The following is a 17,769-nucleotide window of genomic DNA, read 5'->3' as shown; positions in this document are numbered from 1 at the left end:
ATAGCCTATCACCAAGAGAAGAACAGTGCGTTAGTGAGACGTGTCCAACCCGGAAACCACCAAGTTAAATTTGCTAAACCTACACATTAAATAATGTATATTTATTGCTGCAGATTTTGCACAATGATCGCGACTGTAACCAGTCTCACAATGAACACTGAACAAAAATATAAACGCAACATGTAAAGTGTTGGTCCAATGTTTCATGAGCTGAAATAAAAGATCCCAGAAATGTTCTACATGCACAAAAAGCATATTTCTCTAAATTGTTTTGCACAAATTTGTTTACATCCCTGTTAGTGTGTATTTCTACTTTGCCAAGACAATCCACCTGACAGGTGTGGCATATCAAGAAGCTTATTAAACAGCATGATCATTACACATGTAACGGATGTGAAATGGCTAGCTAGTTAGCGGGTACGCGCTACTAGCGTTTCAATCAGTTACGTCACTTGCTCTGAAACCTAGAAGTAGTGCTCTGCAAGGGCCGCGGCCTTTGTGGCGCGATGGGCAACGATGCTTCGTGGGCGACCGTTGTTGATATGTGCAGAAGGTCCCTGGTTCGCGCACGTGTCGGGGCGAGGGGACGGTTTAAAGTTATACTGTTACATTGATGCTGTTGACCCGGATCACTGGTTGCTGCGGAAAAGGAGGAGGTTGAAAGGGGGGTGAGTGTAACGGATGTGAAATGGCTAGCTAGTTAGCGGGTACGCGCTACTAGCGTTTCAATCAGTTACGTCACTTGCTCTGAAACCTAGAAGTAGTGTTGCACCTTGCTCTGCAAGGGCTGTGGCTTTTGTGGAGCGATGGGTAACGACGCTTCGTGGGTGACTGTTGTTGATGTGTGCAGAGGGTCCCTGGTTCGCGCCCGTGTCGGGGCGAGGGGACGGTTTAAAGTTATACTGTTACACACAGGTGCACCTTGTGCAGGGGACAATAAAAGGCCACTCTAAAATGTGCAGTTTGTCACACAACACAAGGCCACAGATGTCTCAAGTTGAGGGAGCGTGCAATTGACATGCTGACTGCAGGAATGTCCACCAGAGCTGTTGCCAAGGAATTGAATGTTCATTTGTCTACCATAAGTGGCCTCCAATGTAATTTTAGAGAATTTGGCAGTAGGTCCAACCAGCCTCACAACCGCAGACCACTTGTAACCACACCTGCCCAGGACCTCCACATCTGTCTTCTTCACCTGCGGGATTGACTGAGACCATCCACCCAGACAGCTGATGAAACTGTGGTTTTGCACAACCAAAGAATTGCTGCACAAACTGTCAGAATCAGTCTTAGGGAAGCTCATCTGCTTGCTCGTCGTCCTCACCAGGGTCTTGACCTGACTGCAGTTTGGCGTTGTAACCGACTTCAGTTGGCAAATGCTCACCTTCGATGGCCACTGGCACGCTGGAGAAGTGTGCTCTTCACAGATGAATCCCAGTTTCAACTGTACCGGGCAGATGGCAGACAGTGTGTATGGCGTTGTGTGGATGAGTGGTTTGCTGATGTCAACGTTGTGAACAGAGTGCCCCATGGTGGCGGTGGGGTTATGGGATGGGCAGGCATAAGCTACGGACAATGAATACAATGTCATTTTATCGATGGCAATTTGAATGCACAGAGATACCTTGATGAGATCCCGAGGTCCATTGTCGTGCCATTTATCCACCTCATGTTTCATCATGATGCACAGCCCCACGTCACAAGGATCTGTAAACAAATCCTGGAAGCTGAACATTTCCCCGTTTTTTCATGGCCTGCATACTCACCAGACAAGTCACCCATTGAGCATGTTTGGGATCCTCTGGATCGACATGTACAACAGCGTGTTCCAGTTCCCGCCATTATCCAGCAACTTCACACAGCCATTTTACGAGGAGTGGGACAACATTCCACAGGCCACAATCAACAGCCTGATCAACTCTATGTGAAGGAGATGTGTAGCGTTGCATGAGGCAAATGATGGTCCCACCAGATACTGACTGGTTTTCTGATCCACACGCCTACCTTTTTTAAGGTATCAAACCAATACCAACTGTACATACCTTTGTGTGCCTCCTCATCAGTATACCTGCAGGCAATCTGACACACAAAAGTGAGCCGTTCAGCCATCTGTGCCCAATGCAGATGGACCACTGATTGTCAATGGGTTTGCTGCCTTACAGAGGGGAGAAGAGAGAAAGGGAGACTATAAGTAGAAGACCAATGAGCCTTCTTCAAGGAGGTGGTTAAGGCATATTAGGCCTAGACCTATACTTTAATAGAAAATATATCCAGGATTTATAGCCGGGGTCTAGGGTCCATCCTCCAGATTTTTGTTGTTAGAGACTTAGGCCTAAAGCTCATGATCTTTATTTCTACAGTTTGCATAGCTCATTATGGAATTTCAGTAAGCATTTCACTGTAAGGTCTACTACACCTGTTGTATTTAGACAAATAACATTTGATTTGATTTGATTTGAATTATAAACATCTTATAAACATCTTCCCTGGCCTTGCCTACATGTCTTACAATGTAAATCTGTTAGGCAAGGGGTTTTATCTGGATAGCCTAATATTTATTTCTGCATGATTTAGGCCTAGGAAAAACATTTTATTTGTAGCCTATAGTATAGGCCTAAATCCCTGTGTCTGAATGGGACTTCTACATGTCTGGTGTCTCACAACAGCAACATTTTACTATTTATTGAAATGACTGCCCCTCATTGTACCATGCATCCTACCTGTTTTGCATAAACTTCCCATAAACTGTCACTAGACTCATTCTAACCTGCCAACACTGGTCCACCATGCAGGGCCACCCACCTTTCAAGAAACCTAGTGTCGCTGACGTAAAGCTCAGTCTAGAACCCGGATGGAACCAATGGGATAGAACAGCCATTGGGGGAAGTGCTGTACGCTAACTGTGGAGGGATCTCTGGAGTGAAAAAAAGACGTACAAGATTCAACTGTGGACAGAGATTGTACCGGATCCAAAAACAATATTCTGTGGAGATCTAGAAATATTATCCGGACTTATTTAAGCTTGGACATTGAATCCGAGCGGACCGGATAAGATACTTGCACTGTGGGAGTTGATCTGGGGATACAACAGTGGAAAAACACTTTAGCTAGCCTAGCCAGCTAACTGAGCTAGGAACCATCGAAAACCGGAGCATCGGATACACTGACCTGCTAGGCTCCGTGCGAATCCAGGGACTTGCTTAATGAATTATGTCTGCCACAAGCATTGACCCTCAGGTAACGAGATGCTGCCCGGCATCTCGCCGGGCAGCAAATATGTTACCTAGCTAATTAACCTTACTTAGCCAGGTAACGTTAGCTACGTTTTAAACTAATTTAATTGTGCCAGGCGGTTTGTTGGTAAGCTAACTAACCGGTTTGTTCAAACGAAGGACGTTTTGCAACCACATATTTGCATAGTTTTACTGTACGATGTTTGAGGGCAAACAAGTAGCTAACGTTAAACAAACTATTTGCTAGCGAAGTAATGTTGGCTAGGTAGCTAACATCTTGCTAACCTGCTAGCTAGCCAACTCTTGTTTAGAAACCAGGGGTTAACTAACCTGATAAGCTAATATTTAAATGGGTCATTGGTTAACGTTAGCTAGTTAGTTGTCTAAATGTGCGTAGCTAGTTAGTAAGTTAACTAGCTATCTTGCAACGTTACATCGTTGCTTGATGATCTTGTTAGTCATATTTAGGCTATGCGTTTAGCCAAAAAGCTAGCTGACCAACTCACTGATGGGATTTTCCCATGGTGTTACGTAGATAGGTAGCCAGAACTTTTAGCTAGCTAACTAATGTTAGTCTGATCATGGTTAGACACTTGTCAGCTAGTTAACTAGCTAGCCAGCGGATAGGCCCAGTTACCTAGGTAGGTCATGTTTGGTGAAGCTCCCTTTGGCTAACATGCATGTTTTCTTTTATTCCCGGCATGATCCAATGGGGATGCAGAGATCAAAGGGACAAGCATCTAAAGGTAAGAATCGTTGCATTTCACATAGCTAACACGTATCTATCAAATAGGCCTATCTATAACCAAAAGAAAAACAGCCGTATATTTAGCTGCAGTTTTAGGGGGGGAAAAGGTTCTACCTAGCTAGAACCTAAAAGGGGTCTTTGGCTGTCCCTGTGGGATAACTTTTTGTAGAATCCCGTTGGGTTAGCCCAATAATGGACTATCAGAGCCTAATGTTATCCTAATAGTTAAGGGATCTTACATGTTATGTTAGGAAAAGCGAATTGGTTCTGACAGCAAAATTCTAATTGTGAATCAATTCTCAATTGCGGTATGGTTCTAGAAACATCAAGCCCTCTACTTTCACTATACATCAAAATAAATTCACAAATGCTAAATATATACTTACTGTATGCCTGCAGCCCACAGTATTTGTAGTGCTGAGCAATTAGTGCTTTGTGAGTTCGGTTTAGATTATTAAAAAATAATCACGGATTTCGGTTTTAATTATTTCTGTAAACAATAAATGCACAATGCATTAAGTGGGTTGAATGCTATAACACGTAATGTAGAACAATTAATAAAGGACCGTTGATGGTAGTGACTTCCTGTTACTACTTATTTAAGCAATAAGGCCCGAGGAGATGTGTTATATGGCGAATATACCATGGCTAAGAGCTGTTCTTAGGCATGACGCAGCGTGGTATATTGGCTGGTTACCAAAGTAATTAGAGCAGTAAAAATAAATGTTTTGTCATACCCATGGTATACGATCTGATATACCACGGCTGTCAGCCAATCAGCATTCAGGGCTCGAACCACCCAGTTTATAATAGTTCTTATACCACAGCATTGTTGAAGACTCGTTTCTGATTTGCTAAAAGGGCATTCTAGAATGGACATTAAAATTAGATAATGGGACAGTTGGAAAATATATTGGGACAGTTGGAAAAGATATGGTAGTGACTTCCCGTTACTGCTTATCACTTATTACAAACTGGGGGGGTTTGAACCCTGAATGCTGATTGGCTGACAGTCGTGGTATATCAGACCATATACCACAGGTATGACAACATTTTTACTTCTCTAATTACATTGGCAACAGCAATAAGGCACCTCTGGGTTTGTGATATATGGCCAATATACCACGGCTAAGGGCTGTGTCCAGGCACTCCACATTGTATCGTGAACGGCCCTTAGCCGTGGTATATTGGCCATATACCATGCCCCCTGGATACTTGTTTCTAATTGGGCTAGAAGGGCATTCTAAAATGGACATGAAAACCAGATAATGGGACAGTTGGAAAAGATATCGGGATACCTTGCAATCATGACATAATATGTGCGTGGCGCAGCAGTCTACGGCGCACTGCATTTCAGTGCTAGAGGTGTCACTACAGACCCTGGCTCGATCCCAGGCTGTACCACAACCGGCTGTTATCGGGAGTCCCATAGGGCGGTGAATAGGCCCAGTGCCGTCCAGGTTAGGAGAGGGTTTGGACTGGGTAGGCTGTCATTGTAAAATAAGAATTTGTTCTTAACTGGCTTGCCTAATTAAATAAAGGTTAAATAAAAACATGCAGACCTTACTTGCTGCAAAGTTACAGAAGGCTAAACCAAAAACTACACAACTGAAATTGGATACGTTGTAAACACAGGTCCAACAAGGAAAACTTAGCTAGCTAGCATTGATTTGTTTGTGCAGACATATTTTTTGGAGCATCTGTTGACCTAGCACGGTGAGTGGTGAACATTAATTTCTCTGGTGTCTACTGTAGCCGTCATGACACACGTGGCGCTATGCTGTCAAATCCTCTCACGTTTCTAGTTTGAGCAGTTGTTTTCAGCAACATTTTAATACTGTTGTCATATTGGCAGGTTTGCTAACAACAAACTATTTAGCTAGCTTCTAGCCTAGTATTTGATATGCAATGCGGTCTCTTCGTAATGAACAGTTTCAAGTGTCCTGATGAGAAGGCAAACTTTTCTTGCTATGACAGGCAACATTGGGCATTATCAGCTCATTGTTATGGATTTATCCTACTGAATATCAATAGAAAACAGCTACTTTGACGTTATTCTGTCTGCAGAGGTCGTGACTGTTAGCCATAGCTAGCTGTCTAGCAAGCAATGGATAACAACGTCGCCACAAGCATGGTAACGGAACATAAAGAACTGTAACGACCCTGGGTTTATAAGCGTGGATATCGACTCTGCCGCTTGACCATGCTCTTGCGGCACAGTTGATAGCGCGCCGGACCTCAGGCTAGAAGGTTGAGGGTTCGAGACCTGCTCCCTGCCTGTTTCATTACAGAACGAACGACTGGGTCGCATCCATGAATATCAAACTAACGACTGTGTCGCGTTAGCAACCAAAATATGAGAGGATGAATTTGCTTATATAAATGAAAACATCAACAAAATGTTTTTCTTTCTACCGGTAAATGTGTGCTTAGTATTGTTTTCTTTGGCAACTGTGGTATAAATGGGATAAACAGCTTAAACAAACGCAACGGAATCAACTTTGCTGTTATTCTGGCTGCAGCAGTCACTATCATCCAGAAGGCGAGGTCAGTACAGGTACATCAACACTGGGACTACGAGACTCGCCAAGCCATCACTAGCTGGTCTCTACACAGTACCCTGCCCTGAACTTAGTCAATGTCACTGGCCGGCTACCATCTGGTTCCTCAACCCTGCACCCTAGAGGCTGCTATGTACATAGACATGGAACACTGGTCACTTTTATAATGTTTATGTACTGTTTTACCCACTTCATATGAATATACTGTATTCTAGTGAAGGCTATCCTATTCAACTATTGCTGTACAAATACAATTCTATCTTAAGTATTCTTCAGATATACTACATATTCTATCCATATAATGTCTATACCTCCCATCATAGATATATCACACACACACTACCACCGTTCAAAAGTTTGGGGTCACTTAGAAATGTCCTTGTTTTTGAAAGAAAAGTACATGGACAAAAACATTTAAATTAACATCAAATTGATCAGAAATACAGTTTAAACATGGTTAATGTTGTAAATGACTATTGTAGCTGGAAACGGCAGATTAAAAAAAAATGGAATATCTACGTAGGCGTACAGAGGCCCATTATCAGAAACCACTCCTGTGTTTCAATGGCATGTTGTTAGCTAGTCCAAGTTTATCATTTTAAAAGGCTAATTGATCATTAGAAAACCCTTTTGCAATTATGTTAGCACAGCTGAAAACTGTTCTGATTTAAAGATGCAATAAAACTGTCCTTTAGACTAGTTGAATGTCTGGAGCGTCAGTATTTGTGGATTTAAATACAGGCTCAAAATGGCCAGAAACAAAGAACTTTCTCCTGAAACTCGTCAGTCTATTCTTGTTCTGAGAAATAAAGGCTATTTCATGCGAGAAATTGCCAAGAAACTGAAGATCTCGTACATCGCTGTGTACTACGCCCTTCATAGAACAGCACAAACTGGCTCTAACCAGAATAGAAAGAGTGGGAGGCCCCGGTGCACAAAAGAGCAAGAGGACAAGTACATTAGTGTCTAGTTTGAGAAACGGATGCCTCAAGTCCTCAACTGGCAGTTTCACTAAATAGTACCCGCAAAACACCAGTCTCAACGTCAACAGTAAAGAGGCGACTCCGGGATGCTGGCCTTCTAGGCAGAGTTTCTCTGTCCAGTGTCTGTCTTCTTTTGCCCATCTTTTCTTTCGGCCAGTCTGAGATATGGCTTTTTCTTTGCATCTCTGCCAAGAAGGCCAGCATCCCGGAGTCGCTTCTCCACTGTTGACGTTGAGACTGGTGTTTTGCAGGTACACTTTTTTTTAAAATATATATATATTTTATTTTAACCCCCCTTTTTCTCCCCAATTTCATGATATCCAATTGTTAGTAGTTACTATCTTGTCTCATCGCTACAACTCCCGTACGGGCTCGGGAGAGACGAAGGTCGAAAGCCATGCGTCCTCCGAAACACAACCCAACCAAGCCGCACTGCTTCTTAACACAGCGCGCATCCAACCCGGAAGCCAGCCGCACCAATGTGTCGGAGGAAACACCGTGCACCTGGCGCCACAGGAGTCGCTGGTGCGCGATGAGACAAGGATATCCCTACCGGCCAAACCCTCCCTAACCCGGACGACGCTAGGCCAATTGTGCGTCGCCCCACGGACCTCCCTGTCGCGGCCGGCTGCGACAGAGCCTGGGCGCGAACCCAGAGTCTCTGGTGGCACAGCTAGCACCCGGGAGGCCTGCAGGTACTATTTAATGAAGCTGCCAGTTGACAATGTCTACACTGTATTTGATGTTATTTTAATGGACAAAAAAACAAGGACTTTTCTAAGTGACCCCAAAAAAAATTGTGTGTATGTTATTTATTATATATATATATTTCACACACACACTCCGGAGTCGACATTGCTCGTCCTAATATTTCGTCTTCTGTTTATGCACAGGTGTTCGGAGAGGAACACCTGTAATAGCTAATTAGAACAGGGAGTCGACTGTCTTCCATCTGTTTTCTGTAACCAAGCAGTGTAACATGGAGATATGGCCGTGTAGGAACCCTAACCCTATAAATGTGTGTAGTAATTTACCTTTTTTTTTTTTTTCGCTAATGAAAGATGCGTTCCTTATGTTTCCAAAAACCGGACCACAAGCAATGCGTGGCTCTTAACAAAAGCCTCTCACCTTTTAGCCAGGCACATTTCTATGGCAACGAGTCCTTCAGATCTAACTTGCTCCGGAGCAGGCTAACTCACGGCTGTCTCCACTTAGCCTAAATTAAATGACTGAGCCACGAGTTGAGGATCAATAAAATCAGATTCTCCATCTTGCAAAGGACAACTGATTTTAAATATTTTAATGATAAAAAAATTGTTGGTATTTGAACATTATCACATTACACATTTAGTAATGACAGAATGCATTTGTGACTTCATGCACAGTAACACTTTTGTATGACTTAAAACAATTATTTAATCGATACGAGTGGGGGGAAAAGGTGCATGTGGTTGTGCATTGATAAGCACACCGAAGTCAGCATTAACGATATGTTATAAAATATAAAAGCCTGATTTGATGTTTCAGCATTGTCTCAATGAAGAGTTTGGTGTTCAACTGGGTATGTGTGACATGCACGCGCAGTTACAGGCCTGCTAGAGTTAGCAGCAGGTGGACGAGCAACATCCACTCTCATAGTACGGATGAAGCCTGAGCTGGAATGTGAAGCTAACTGAAGCTGGTTAGCTTTAGAAAACCCTGAGTAGATCTAGCTTGCTTCGTAGGATAGCCCTCAGGAACCCACAAGGACAGCCCACTAACCTTTTTGAACTTTTTTTTTTTCTTAGAGTAGCTAGCTACTTGGGGTACTTTTTTGATCCTGACGGGACACCTATCTGATCTAGATAGTGTAGGCCTAGCTGAAGAGAGTATCTAGCCTGGTACCTTTTGCATGTCAGTTAGCTAAACAAGCAATAGTCAACAGCCTATTCTACATTTGTTTGTCATTGATTAATGGTGGAAGTTGTCGTGCACAATTCCAGCTGATTTATTAGCTAACATTTTGCCATACTTTCTGGATGACTTGACTTTGACATACAAACTTAGACTGCACACCAGATATTATTCCGAATATATATATTTATGCAAACCAGCCTCAAATTCTCTTCACACGCACACTTTGGTGACTCGCTGATTATTCCCTGCTGGTAGGCTGTGACGTTGATTGGTGTTGTGACTAGCCTTTAATTGTGTGTTAGACATTGAGGAAGGCAGGCAGTGACACACAGCACAGGCCTTGACTCATACTGACACTGCTGGAGGGGTGTAGGTCACTGCCTGATTACCTTCCAGGATACGACGGGTCTCCTAGCAAGTGCCAGGTGGCTGTCAGTCATATCACGATGATGCACGCAGGTTATTTGTGGAGGATGACACCACACGCGCATGCTGAGTGTCAGTGTTAAGGCTGCCTTGCCTACTAAGCACACTTCCAAATGCCCTTCACTGAACTCACAGTGCATTGCCACTCACCTGTTATTGTTGAGAATCATTCCTGATTTCTTTTTGCCAAAAATCCTAACTCCTGTGTTGTCGTTTCAGTGCAAAATGGTTCGCTGCATCAGAAGGAAACTGTCCACGACAATGACTTTGAGCCGTACCTCACTGGCCAATCAACCCAGGTGCGTGACTGGCCGCAGGTGATAATGCTGACCAGTCTTTCATGGGATAATGTTGACATTTTTTGTGAATTTACATGACAGGGGGGTGGCAGTTTTTGTGTTGAAGCTTTAGTTGGAAGAGTTAGTCTCCATTTGTATCAAACTGATTTTAAGTGATGGCTTATTAAAGCTCTTCATATCAAGGTTTCAGATTTCCCCAACATAGGCTAGGTCCCTCAAATTCAAATCTGGGACTCAAAGCCAGTTCCACTGCTTTTTTCCCCATTGTTCCCTCTAATCAGGGACTGATTCAGTCCTGGGACACCAGGTGGGTGCAATTATTATCAGGTAGAACAGAAAACCAGCTGTACTCAGGACCTCGTAGGGTAAGATTTGAATATGCCTGGGCTAGGCTTACATTTTACAGTTGGTTTTCAGTGGAGCAAAATTCTAGGTGGATGTTTCCAGTAGAAGAAAGTTCAGGGTCAGGTATTGCATATTAAGATTGAGGTGTCTTGAATGCCTTAGAAAGATGGAATTTCTCTATGCTCAAATGATGCTGACATTATTTCCTCACATGAATCCATATGGAATGTAATTGTCACCTAGCTTTTCACTTAGTAGAGAGCAAGACAGTTGATATGCAGAAGATGATAGCGTTTAACTTTTTTATTTTTAGTTGCTAAATGTGGCCTTCTGACTTGTACCCTCTATTCTCTATTAGTTTTTCATTTAAAATGGATGCCAGAAAGATCTCATGACCTTGTCTGTTGAAGGGCGATTGATTGTTTCCAGTGAGGGCCTCATTTTGCTCCTCACAGAACAAATCTGCCTTTGCAAAATTACATTTTTGGTATTACTTTCTCATCATTGCCATTCTTTTAACCCCACAGTTTTGGCCTTGTCGGTCCAAATTCTTTCCATTTACTAGCTGAGTGTTTTGTGATTAACTGTTTATTAGTGCTGCATAATGTGAAGCAAACACCAAAAGACTAATGAAACAACTTTTTACATAATGGGTATAGATTATTGTAATTGTTCTACCTCCACAGAACAGCAGCTACCAGTCCATGACCGACCCCTACCTGTCCAGCTACTACGCCCCCTCCATCGGCTTCCCCTACCCCCTCAGTGAGGCCCCTTGGTCCACCGGTGGAGACCCCCCAATCCCTTACCTCACCCCCTACGGACCCTTGAACAATGGAGACCACCACTTCATGCCCGACACCGTGTTTGGCCAGCCTGGAGGGCTTGGCAGCAGCATCTACCCTCACCGCTTTAACTTTTTCCCTGAGAACCCGGCCTTCTCCGCCTGGGGCACCAGTGGCTCCCAGGGCCAGCAGACTCAGAGCTCAGCCTACGGTGGCAGCTATAGCTACCCTCCCAGCTCCCTGGGTGGCACACTGGTGCCTGACGGCCAGACAGGCTTCCACAACGACACCCTCAACAAGGCCCCTGGCATGAATAGCCTGGAGCAGGGCATGGTGGGCCTGAAAATCGGTGGTGACCTCACAGGCCAGGGGTCTGGGGTCAAGGCTGTGGGCTCTGTGATTGGCGGACCGCCGGTGGTGGCACAGGGGAACGGGGGTACGTCCATCGGTATGCCCCCGCCCAAGCCCGCCTCCTGGGCGGCCATCGCTAGTAAGCCGGCCAAACCCCAGCAGCTGAAGACCAAGGTGAAACCAGGCATGCCCAGCCCTGGGGGAACCCTGCCCCCTCCGCCCATCAAACACAACATGGACATTGGCACTTGGGACAACAAGGGGCCTGTGAATAAAGTGGCCCAAGCCCCCATGCAGCAGCAGGCTATGAGCATGCCCCATGGCCACCCCATGCAGCCCCAGACCCCCATGCAGCCCCCTCCCCAGTCCCTGCTGCAGCAGCAAATGCAGCCCATGGCCTTACACCACCAGCACCACCAGCCCCCTCCTCAACCCTACCAACACCAGACCCAACCCCCACCTCCCCAGACCCGCTGGGTCGCCCCGCGCAACCGTAACCTTGGATACGGGCAAGGAGGGGCCGGCATGGACGGTAGCAGTATGATTGGCATAGTCAGCGGGGGTAATGACGGTCCCCCTGGTTCCGCCGGTATGGTCCCTGGTGGAGTGGAGAACCACCCGGTGTTGGAGAAGCTGCGTGCCGCCCACAGCTACAACCCCAGGGTGTTTGAGTGGAACCTGAAGAACGGTCGTGTGTTCATCATCAAGAGCTACTCTGAGGACGACATCCACCGCTCCATCAAGTACTCCATCTGGTGCAGCACCGAGCACGGCAACAAGCGCCTGGACGGGGCCTTCCGCAGCCTCAACGGCAAAGGACCCGTTTACCTGCTGTTCAGCGTCAACGGCAGCGGCCACTTCTGCGGCGTGGCCGAGATGCGCTCGTCTGTGGACTACGGCACCAGTGCCGGCGTGTGGGCGCAGGACAAGTGGAAGGGCAAGTTTGACGTGGACTGGCTGTTTGTTAAGGACGTGCCCAACAGCCAGCTGCGCCACATCCGCTTGGAGAACAACGACAACAAGCCGGTGACCAACTCCCGGGACACTCAGGAGGTCCCTCTGGAGAAGGCCAAGCAGGTGATGAAGATCATCGTGGGCTTCAAGCACACCACCTCCATCTTCGACGACTTCTCCCACTATGAGAAGAGGCAGGAGGAAGAGGAGGAGGTACGCAAGGTGTGTTAGATACACTGGTCTTGTTAAATCCTGTCCATCCACTCCTAGGCTGTATGGATGCTTAAGAACCTGCCTCCCAGAAGTGGTTGTTGTTTCAAATACAATCCTTTGTTGTTGGTAAACATTTTATTGACATTAGTTATCATCTTGGTGAATATGAAGATGGAATGTCATCAGTACATAGAACAGGGATCTCAACCCTGTTCCTGGAGTGCTACCGTCCTGTAGCTTTTCACTCCAAACCCAGTTGTAACTAACCTGATTTTAAGTTTATCAACCAGCTTAATTGTTAGCATCAGGTGCTCTAGATTAGGGTTGGAGGGAAAACCTACAGGACGGTAGCTCTCTAGGAACAGGTTTGGAGAGCCCTGATATAGAGCCTATCATTTCATAGCCCTCTTCAATAGATGTTCATAAGAGGTTGCTCTCTCTAGGTGTGTGTGTGTGTGTGTGTGTGTGTGTGTGTGTGTGTGTGTGTGTGTGTGTGTGTGTGTGTGTGTGTGTGTGTGTGCGTACTTAACTGACTTCTCTTCTCTCCCTCTACTCCTGCTGTCAGACCTTTGAGCCGCCTGCACCCATCCAGAACCGGTCTCGGCTGGAACAGGTACATGTCCAGTTTTTGTGTCTCAACTGGAATCTGACATTACTGTTATGATGACGAGAGTTGGAAGGAACATTTTGGTCACTGATGTTTCGATTGTGTTTTTCAATGTTATTCATGTCCTTCTCTTGTCTCCTCACAGGAGCGCCAAAACAGGAGTAAACAGCAGTAGAAAACATTTATCCTTGACTTGATCAACAGTTACACTAGGACATTCGATTTAAGAGACAGAAGAATTCCGAAATTATATTTAAAAAAAAAAAAATAAGTATTCTTTTTTTTCTATTTAATCCTGGTGAATTTCTGCCACCACCGTGGAGACTTGCGCTTTCCGGCCCCAGGTACCACCCATCACCTCTTGTGCAGGGATAACAAGCTGAGTTCATGTATTACCTAGGCACCACCATCACATTGTTTTAGTTCTGATTGACTTCGTTTTTTTACGTTCTCTCCATGTACTCTTTCTCGTCAGACTGGATTTGTTTTTGACCTCTCCTGGCCCCTCCCTTCTTACTCTTCCTCAAATTGAATCAGGGTTTGACAGCACCAAGGAGAAGAGAGATTATCTGCCACTTTATATTTCTGTACAATCAGGAACTGCCGTGTCCTGCCCCTGTTTGTCCATTGGGGGGCGGTGTTGCCATCCTTCAGAGGTTTAACTGTGCCAACAGGGTTGGAGGATCCCAAAGGCAAAAAATGTTCGGACTTAGAACTGTGTGTGATAATGAGACTTCAGCGGTTTATCTATTTTTCATTCAAGATCAACAAAGTCTATATTTTCTGGCTTTACTACTGACAGTTTTCAGCTCAGAAAGAGGATTTTTCTGGAGCCTTAATATTTAGTTTTCTAGTTATTGATGACTTGTCAAAAGAGTCTTTAACTGACAGGGCTGGAGAAATCAGGGATAGTCTGAAGTCAGACTCGGGACATTTCAAAGGAGGAAGTGTGCAAAGGCCTCTGGGAAGGAAGTAACTAATGGGTGTCCTCCACGACGACGGAGCTCTGACCATCTGAATTGAAAATTATACTATTTTACATCCCTAACACCCCTCCACTTTGTTTTGATAAATGACATTTGTCTTGAAGAAGTTGTGTCATTATCAGGAGATTATGTTCACGTACTCAAGCCAGTCTGAGAGAAATGTAGCATTCACCATTTTAAATGAATTATTTTATAGTTAGAATGATGTGCTGTAACTGCTACATATGAATGAATTGTTTCTCTATTTGGAAAAATCACTTGGGTTAATTATCCGTTCATCATAATTCTGTCTTATTCTGTTGTTTTGTTTGACTTTCTTCTCAAAATGGGGTTTTGCTGTAAATCTCATGTCCTTGGTAATGCTAAGATTTAACTTAGGAGCCTGTAGTCATGGAGATGACCTGAAATGAGTAACTGATTTACTATCAAGAGTAAGAAAACAAATAAGAACTAAATATGGTTTCTTGTGTTTTTTGTTGGTCAAAGTCATTGAAAATAAGTCCGTGGTATCAGGAAGTATCTATCCATCAAGATTAATTGGTGGCTGAACATTGAATGATAAACAATTATCCCTCTAATTAATAGCCCACAATGTGCAATCATGCAGGCTGCAATCACAGTCTGGTAACCTTGATTACATTGTGGTTAAACACTATATAACCCTTTTGAGTAATGGTTGGCACAACGATTTCTTTCTAGTACAGTTCCTTTACTGACAGTACAGCAGTATTTCCTTTGTTCTCTTACTGATCTCAGACATGCTGGATTCCCATTCTGCACAGAGAGAAGGGGTAGAAACTGTTCTGAGTGACATTCAGTCCACTCTCTTGTGTTGTAGGTTTATTCTGACTTGAGCATTAAACCCAGAATTCTGTGACATCACAGTGTGTGTGTGAGCAAGAGAGAGACATGGATGTGAATGCTGTCCCTCACTGTTACTGTACATCAGTGGAGGAGCTATAGGACGACGGGCTCATTGTAATGGCTGGAATTAAATAACTGGAACGGAATCAAACGTGGTTTCAATATGTTTGATATCGTTCTATTGATTCTATTCCAGCCATTACAATGAGCCAGTACTCCTATAGCTCCTTCCACCAGCCTCCACAGTTGTACATGAGTGTGAACCTGCATCTCTTGTGTTCATGAAGTTGTAACAGCGTTGTTTCTTGCCGTGTGCGTGGATCAGTTCCAGACTTGCTGGATGTTTGTGTATCACCACAGCCCAGTCTCAGATGTTGGTTTTGTCTGTACTCTGTTGCGTAGCTGCTCTTTTCCCTGGCCGGTGTAGTGTAGCCCCTGTATGTCTGGAGACATGACCTTTGACTTCATACTGGGGACATCCGGGTGCATCTCAATAGTCTAAAGTGGCTTCCTTCCTCTCCTCCATCTGCAGTAATGTGAAAACAGGGTTAAAGCCATATGGGGTGGATGATTTCTATGGTGTTTTCTTCCACAAGTTGTTTTTCACACCAGTATAGATGAAGGAAAGGAGACAAGTGATGGAAGCCACTTTAGATTATAGACATTGCTGTTGTCTTTCTTTCGGTCAAGAAGCATGAAATGGATGTGATGCCTATAGTTCAGGACTTACATGCACGTGTCGAGTTGTTTGCTGCAATAGAGGGCCATGTGTATGGTTCTAAAATAAAGGATATGTCTACTACACTAAAGAATAATGACATGAAATAAAATAAAAATTAATACAATGAATTATTGTATAGACAAGTAAACCACTTTAGCTATATCAGTGGGATCAACCTGTAAGGTTTTGAAAGCTCTATCTTGGTTTATTATATTTTTTCCTTTAGAAAAAATCAAGCCTTAATAAACTGTATATTTAGCAACAATCACTTTGTCTTCATCTCGTCATTACTGTTGATCATTCTGAAAACACTACTTCTGTTAACTTGACAGTGATTCTGTTTTTCCTTCCATGTTCCAGAAAGGTCTTCAGGGGACGGTTTTTCAAAAGTTATCTGATTACCCCTATCGGATAGGATTAAATGTTAGAATTTAGTTTTTCAAAACTTAAAAATGGGATTCTGATCCGCAGGATAGGGATAAGGATGAGGTAATCCAATCTGACCTTTAATCAGGGAATGTAGGTCATTTTGCGTTTTTCAAAACTCGAAGGTAGTGATTAGGTTAGTTTTCATCCCAAAAATCTGGATTATCTTGATCCCACTAGAAAGTTGGATTTAGATTGGATTTAGAAAGGTGAAAGGCACTACAACCAAGAAATGTCAATGTAACTAAAGTGAGGAGGTTTAAAAAATATTCCTACATCTGAAAACCAAAGGTTCATTACGTTAAATTGACTACAGTACAGGTATGTGGTAAATTATATTGACAAGTGTCAAATAAATGTATCTAATTATAAGTGATATGCAGGCTCATATTTTTAATCAAGATACCTTTATTCATGTGCACTGAACAAAAATACTGTATAAATGCAACATGCAAAAATGTTTTAGATTTGACTGAGTTACAGTTCATATAAGGAAATCAGTCAATTGAAATGAATTCATTAGGGCCTAATCTATAGATCTCACATGACTGGGCATGGGTGCAGCTGTGGGTGGGCCTTGGAGTGCATAGGCACACGCACTTGGCAGCCAGGCCCAGCCAATCAGAATGAGTTTTTCTCCACAAATGGGATTTATTACAGACAGAAATACTCCCCAGCCTCCCACCCACCCTCAGACCATTCTGCAGGTGAAGAAGCCGGATGTGGAGGTCCTGGGCTCGTGGTCTGCGGTTGTGAGGCCGGTTGGACGTTCTGTCAAATTTCTCTAAAACAACATTGGAGGTGGCTTATGGTAGAGAAATGAACATTAAATTATCTGGCAACAGCTCTGGTGGACATTATTGCAATCAGCATGCCAATTGAATGGTCCCTCAAAACTTGAGACATCTGTGGCATTGTGTTGTGTGACAAAACTACACATTTTAAAGTGGCCTTTTATTGTCCCCAGCACAAGGCGCACCTGTGTAATGATCATGCTGTTTAATCATCTTCTTGATATGCCACACCTGTCAGGTGGATGGAAAATCTTAGCAAAGGAGAAATGCTCACTAACAGGGATGTAAACAAATGTGTGCACAAAATGTGAGAGATATAAGCTTTTTGTGCATATGGAACATTTCTGAGATTTTTTTATTTCAGCTCATGAAACACTTTACATGTTGTGTTTATATTTTTGTTCAGTGTAATTTACTCCTTTCTGTTTCCCCATGACAGTGTAGAAGTAGTACCACAACCTGTCCAATAGATGGTAAGGTGGAGGCCTGTTCAAAGCACTGAAAATCTGTGATGTGATATTGCGGTAGCTGGATCAGAATGATCCTATTATTTTCTGAAAAAACAGCTCAAAAACAG

General features: G+C 43.9%; 1 protein-coding gene across 4 annotated transcripts; it reads left to right on the top strand.

Moving 5' to 3' along the window:
* Window positions 1-2,803: 2,803 nt before the first annotated feature.
* Window positions 2,804-16,240, top strand: LOC139542903 (YTH domain-containing family protein 1-like). Of its 4 annotated transcripts, none has more exons than XM_071348866.1 (6): window positions 2,804-3,237; window positions 3,955-3,979; window positions 10,067-10,164; window positions 11,178-12,794; window positions 13,360-13,407; window positions 13,547-16,240. In XM_071348866.1, exons 1-6 carry the CDS (start codon window positions 3,211-3,213, stop codon window positions 13,574-13,576), a joined length of 1,845 nt encoding a protein of 614 aa, XP_071204967.1. In that variant the 5' UTR covers window positions 2,804-3,210; the 3' UTR covers window positions 13,577-16,240. The 4 variants fall into 4 exon arrangements, with proteins under 4 accessions (XP_071204967.1, XP_071204966.1, XP_071204970.1 ...); XM_071348865.1 differs by having other exon boundaries at window positions 2,807-3,237; window positions 11,178-12,803; XM_071348869.1 differs by having other exon boundaries at window positions 2,808-3,237; window positions 10,067-10,146; window positions 11,178-12,803.
* Window positions 16,241-17,769: the final 1,529 nt, after the last annotated feature.

Source organism: Salvelinus alpinus, chromosome 17 (genome assembly GCF_045679555.1).
Source record: "Salvelinus alpinus chromosome 17, SLU_Salpinus.1, whole genome shotgun sequence".
NCBI lineage: Eukaryota > Metazoa > Chordata > Actinopteri > Salmoniformes > Salmonidae > Salvelinus > Salvelinus alpinus.
Note: the sequence above shows the minus strand (reverse complement) of the source record. Positions and strands in the feature narration are given on the sequence as shown.

Coding starts and splice junctions, on each gene's coding strand:
- LOC139542903 (XM_071348865.1), top strand. CDS start 3,211: ATGTCTGCCACAAGCATTGACCCTCAG. Junction 3,238..3,954: donor CCACAAGCATTGACCCTCAG/GTAACGAGATGC, acceptor ATGGGGATGCAG/AGATCAAAGGGACAAGCATC. Junction 12,804..13,359: donor AAGAGGAGGAGGTACGCAAG/GTGTGTTAGATA, acceptor TCCTGCTGTCAG/ACCTTTGAGCCGCCTGCACC.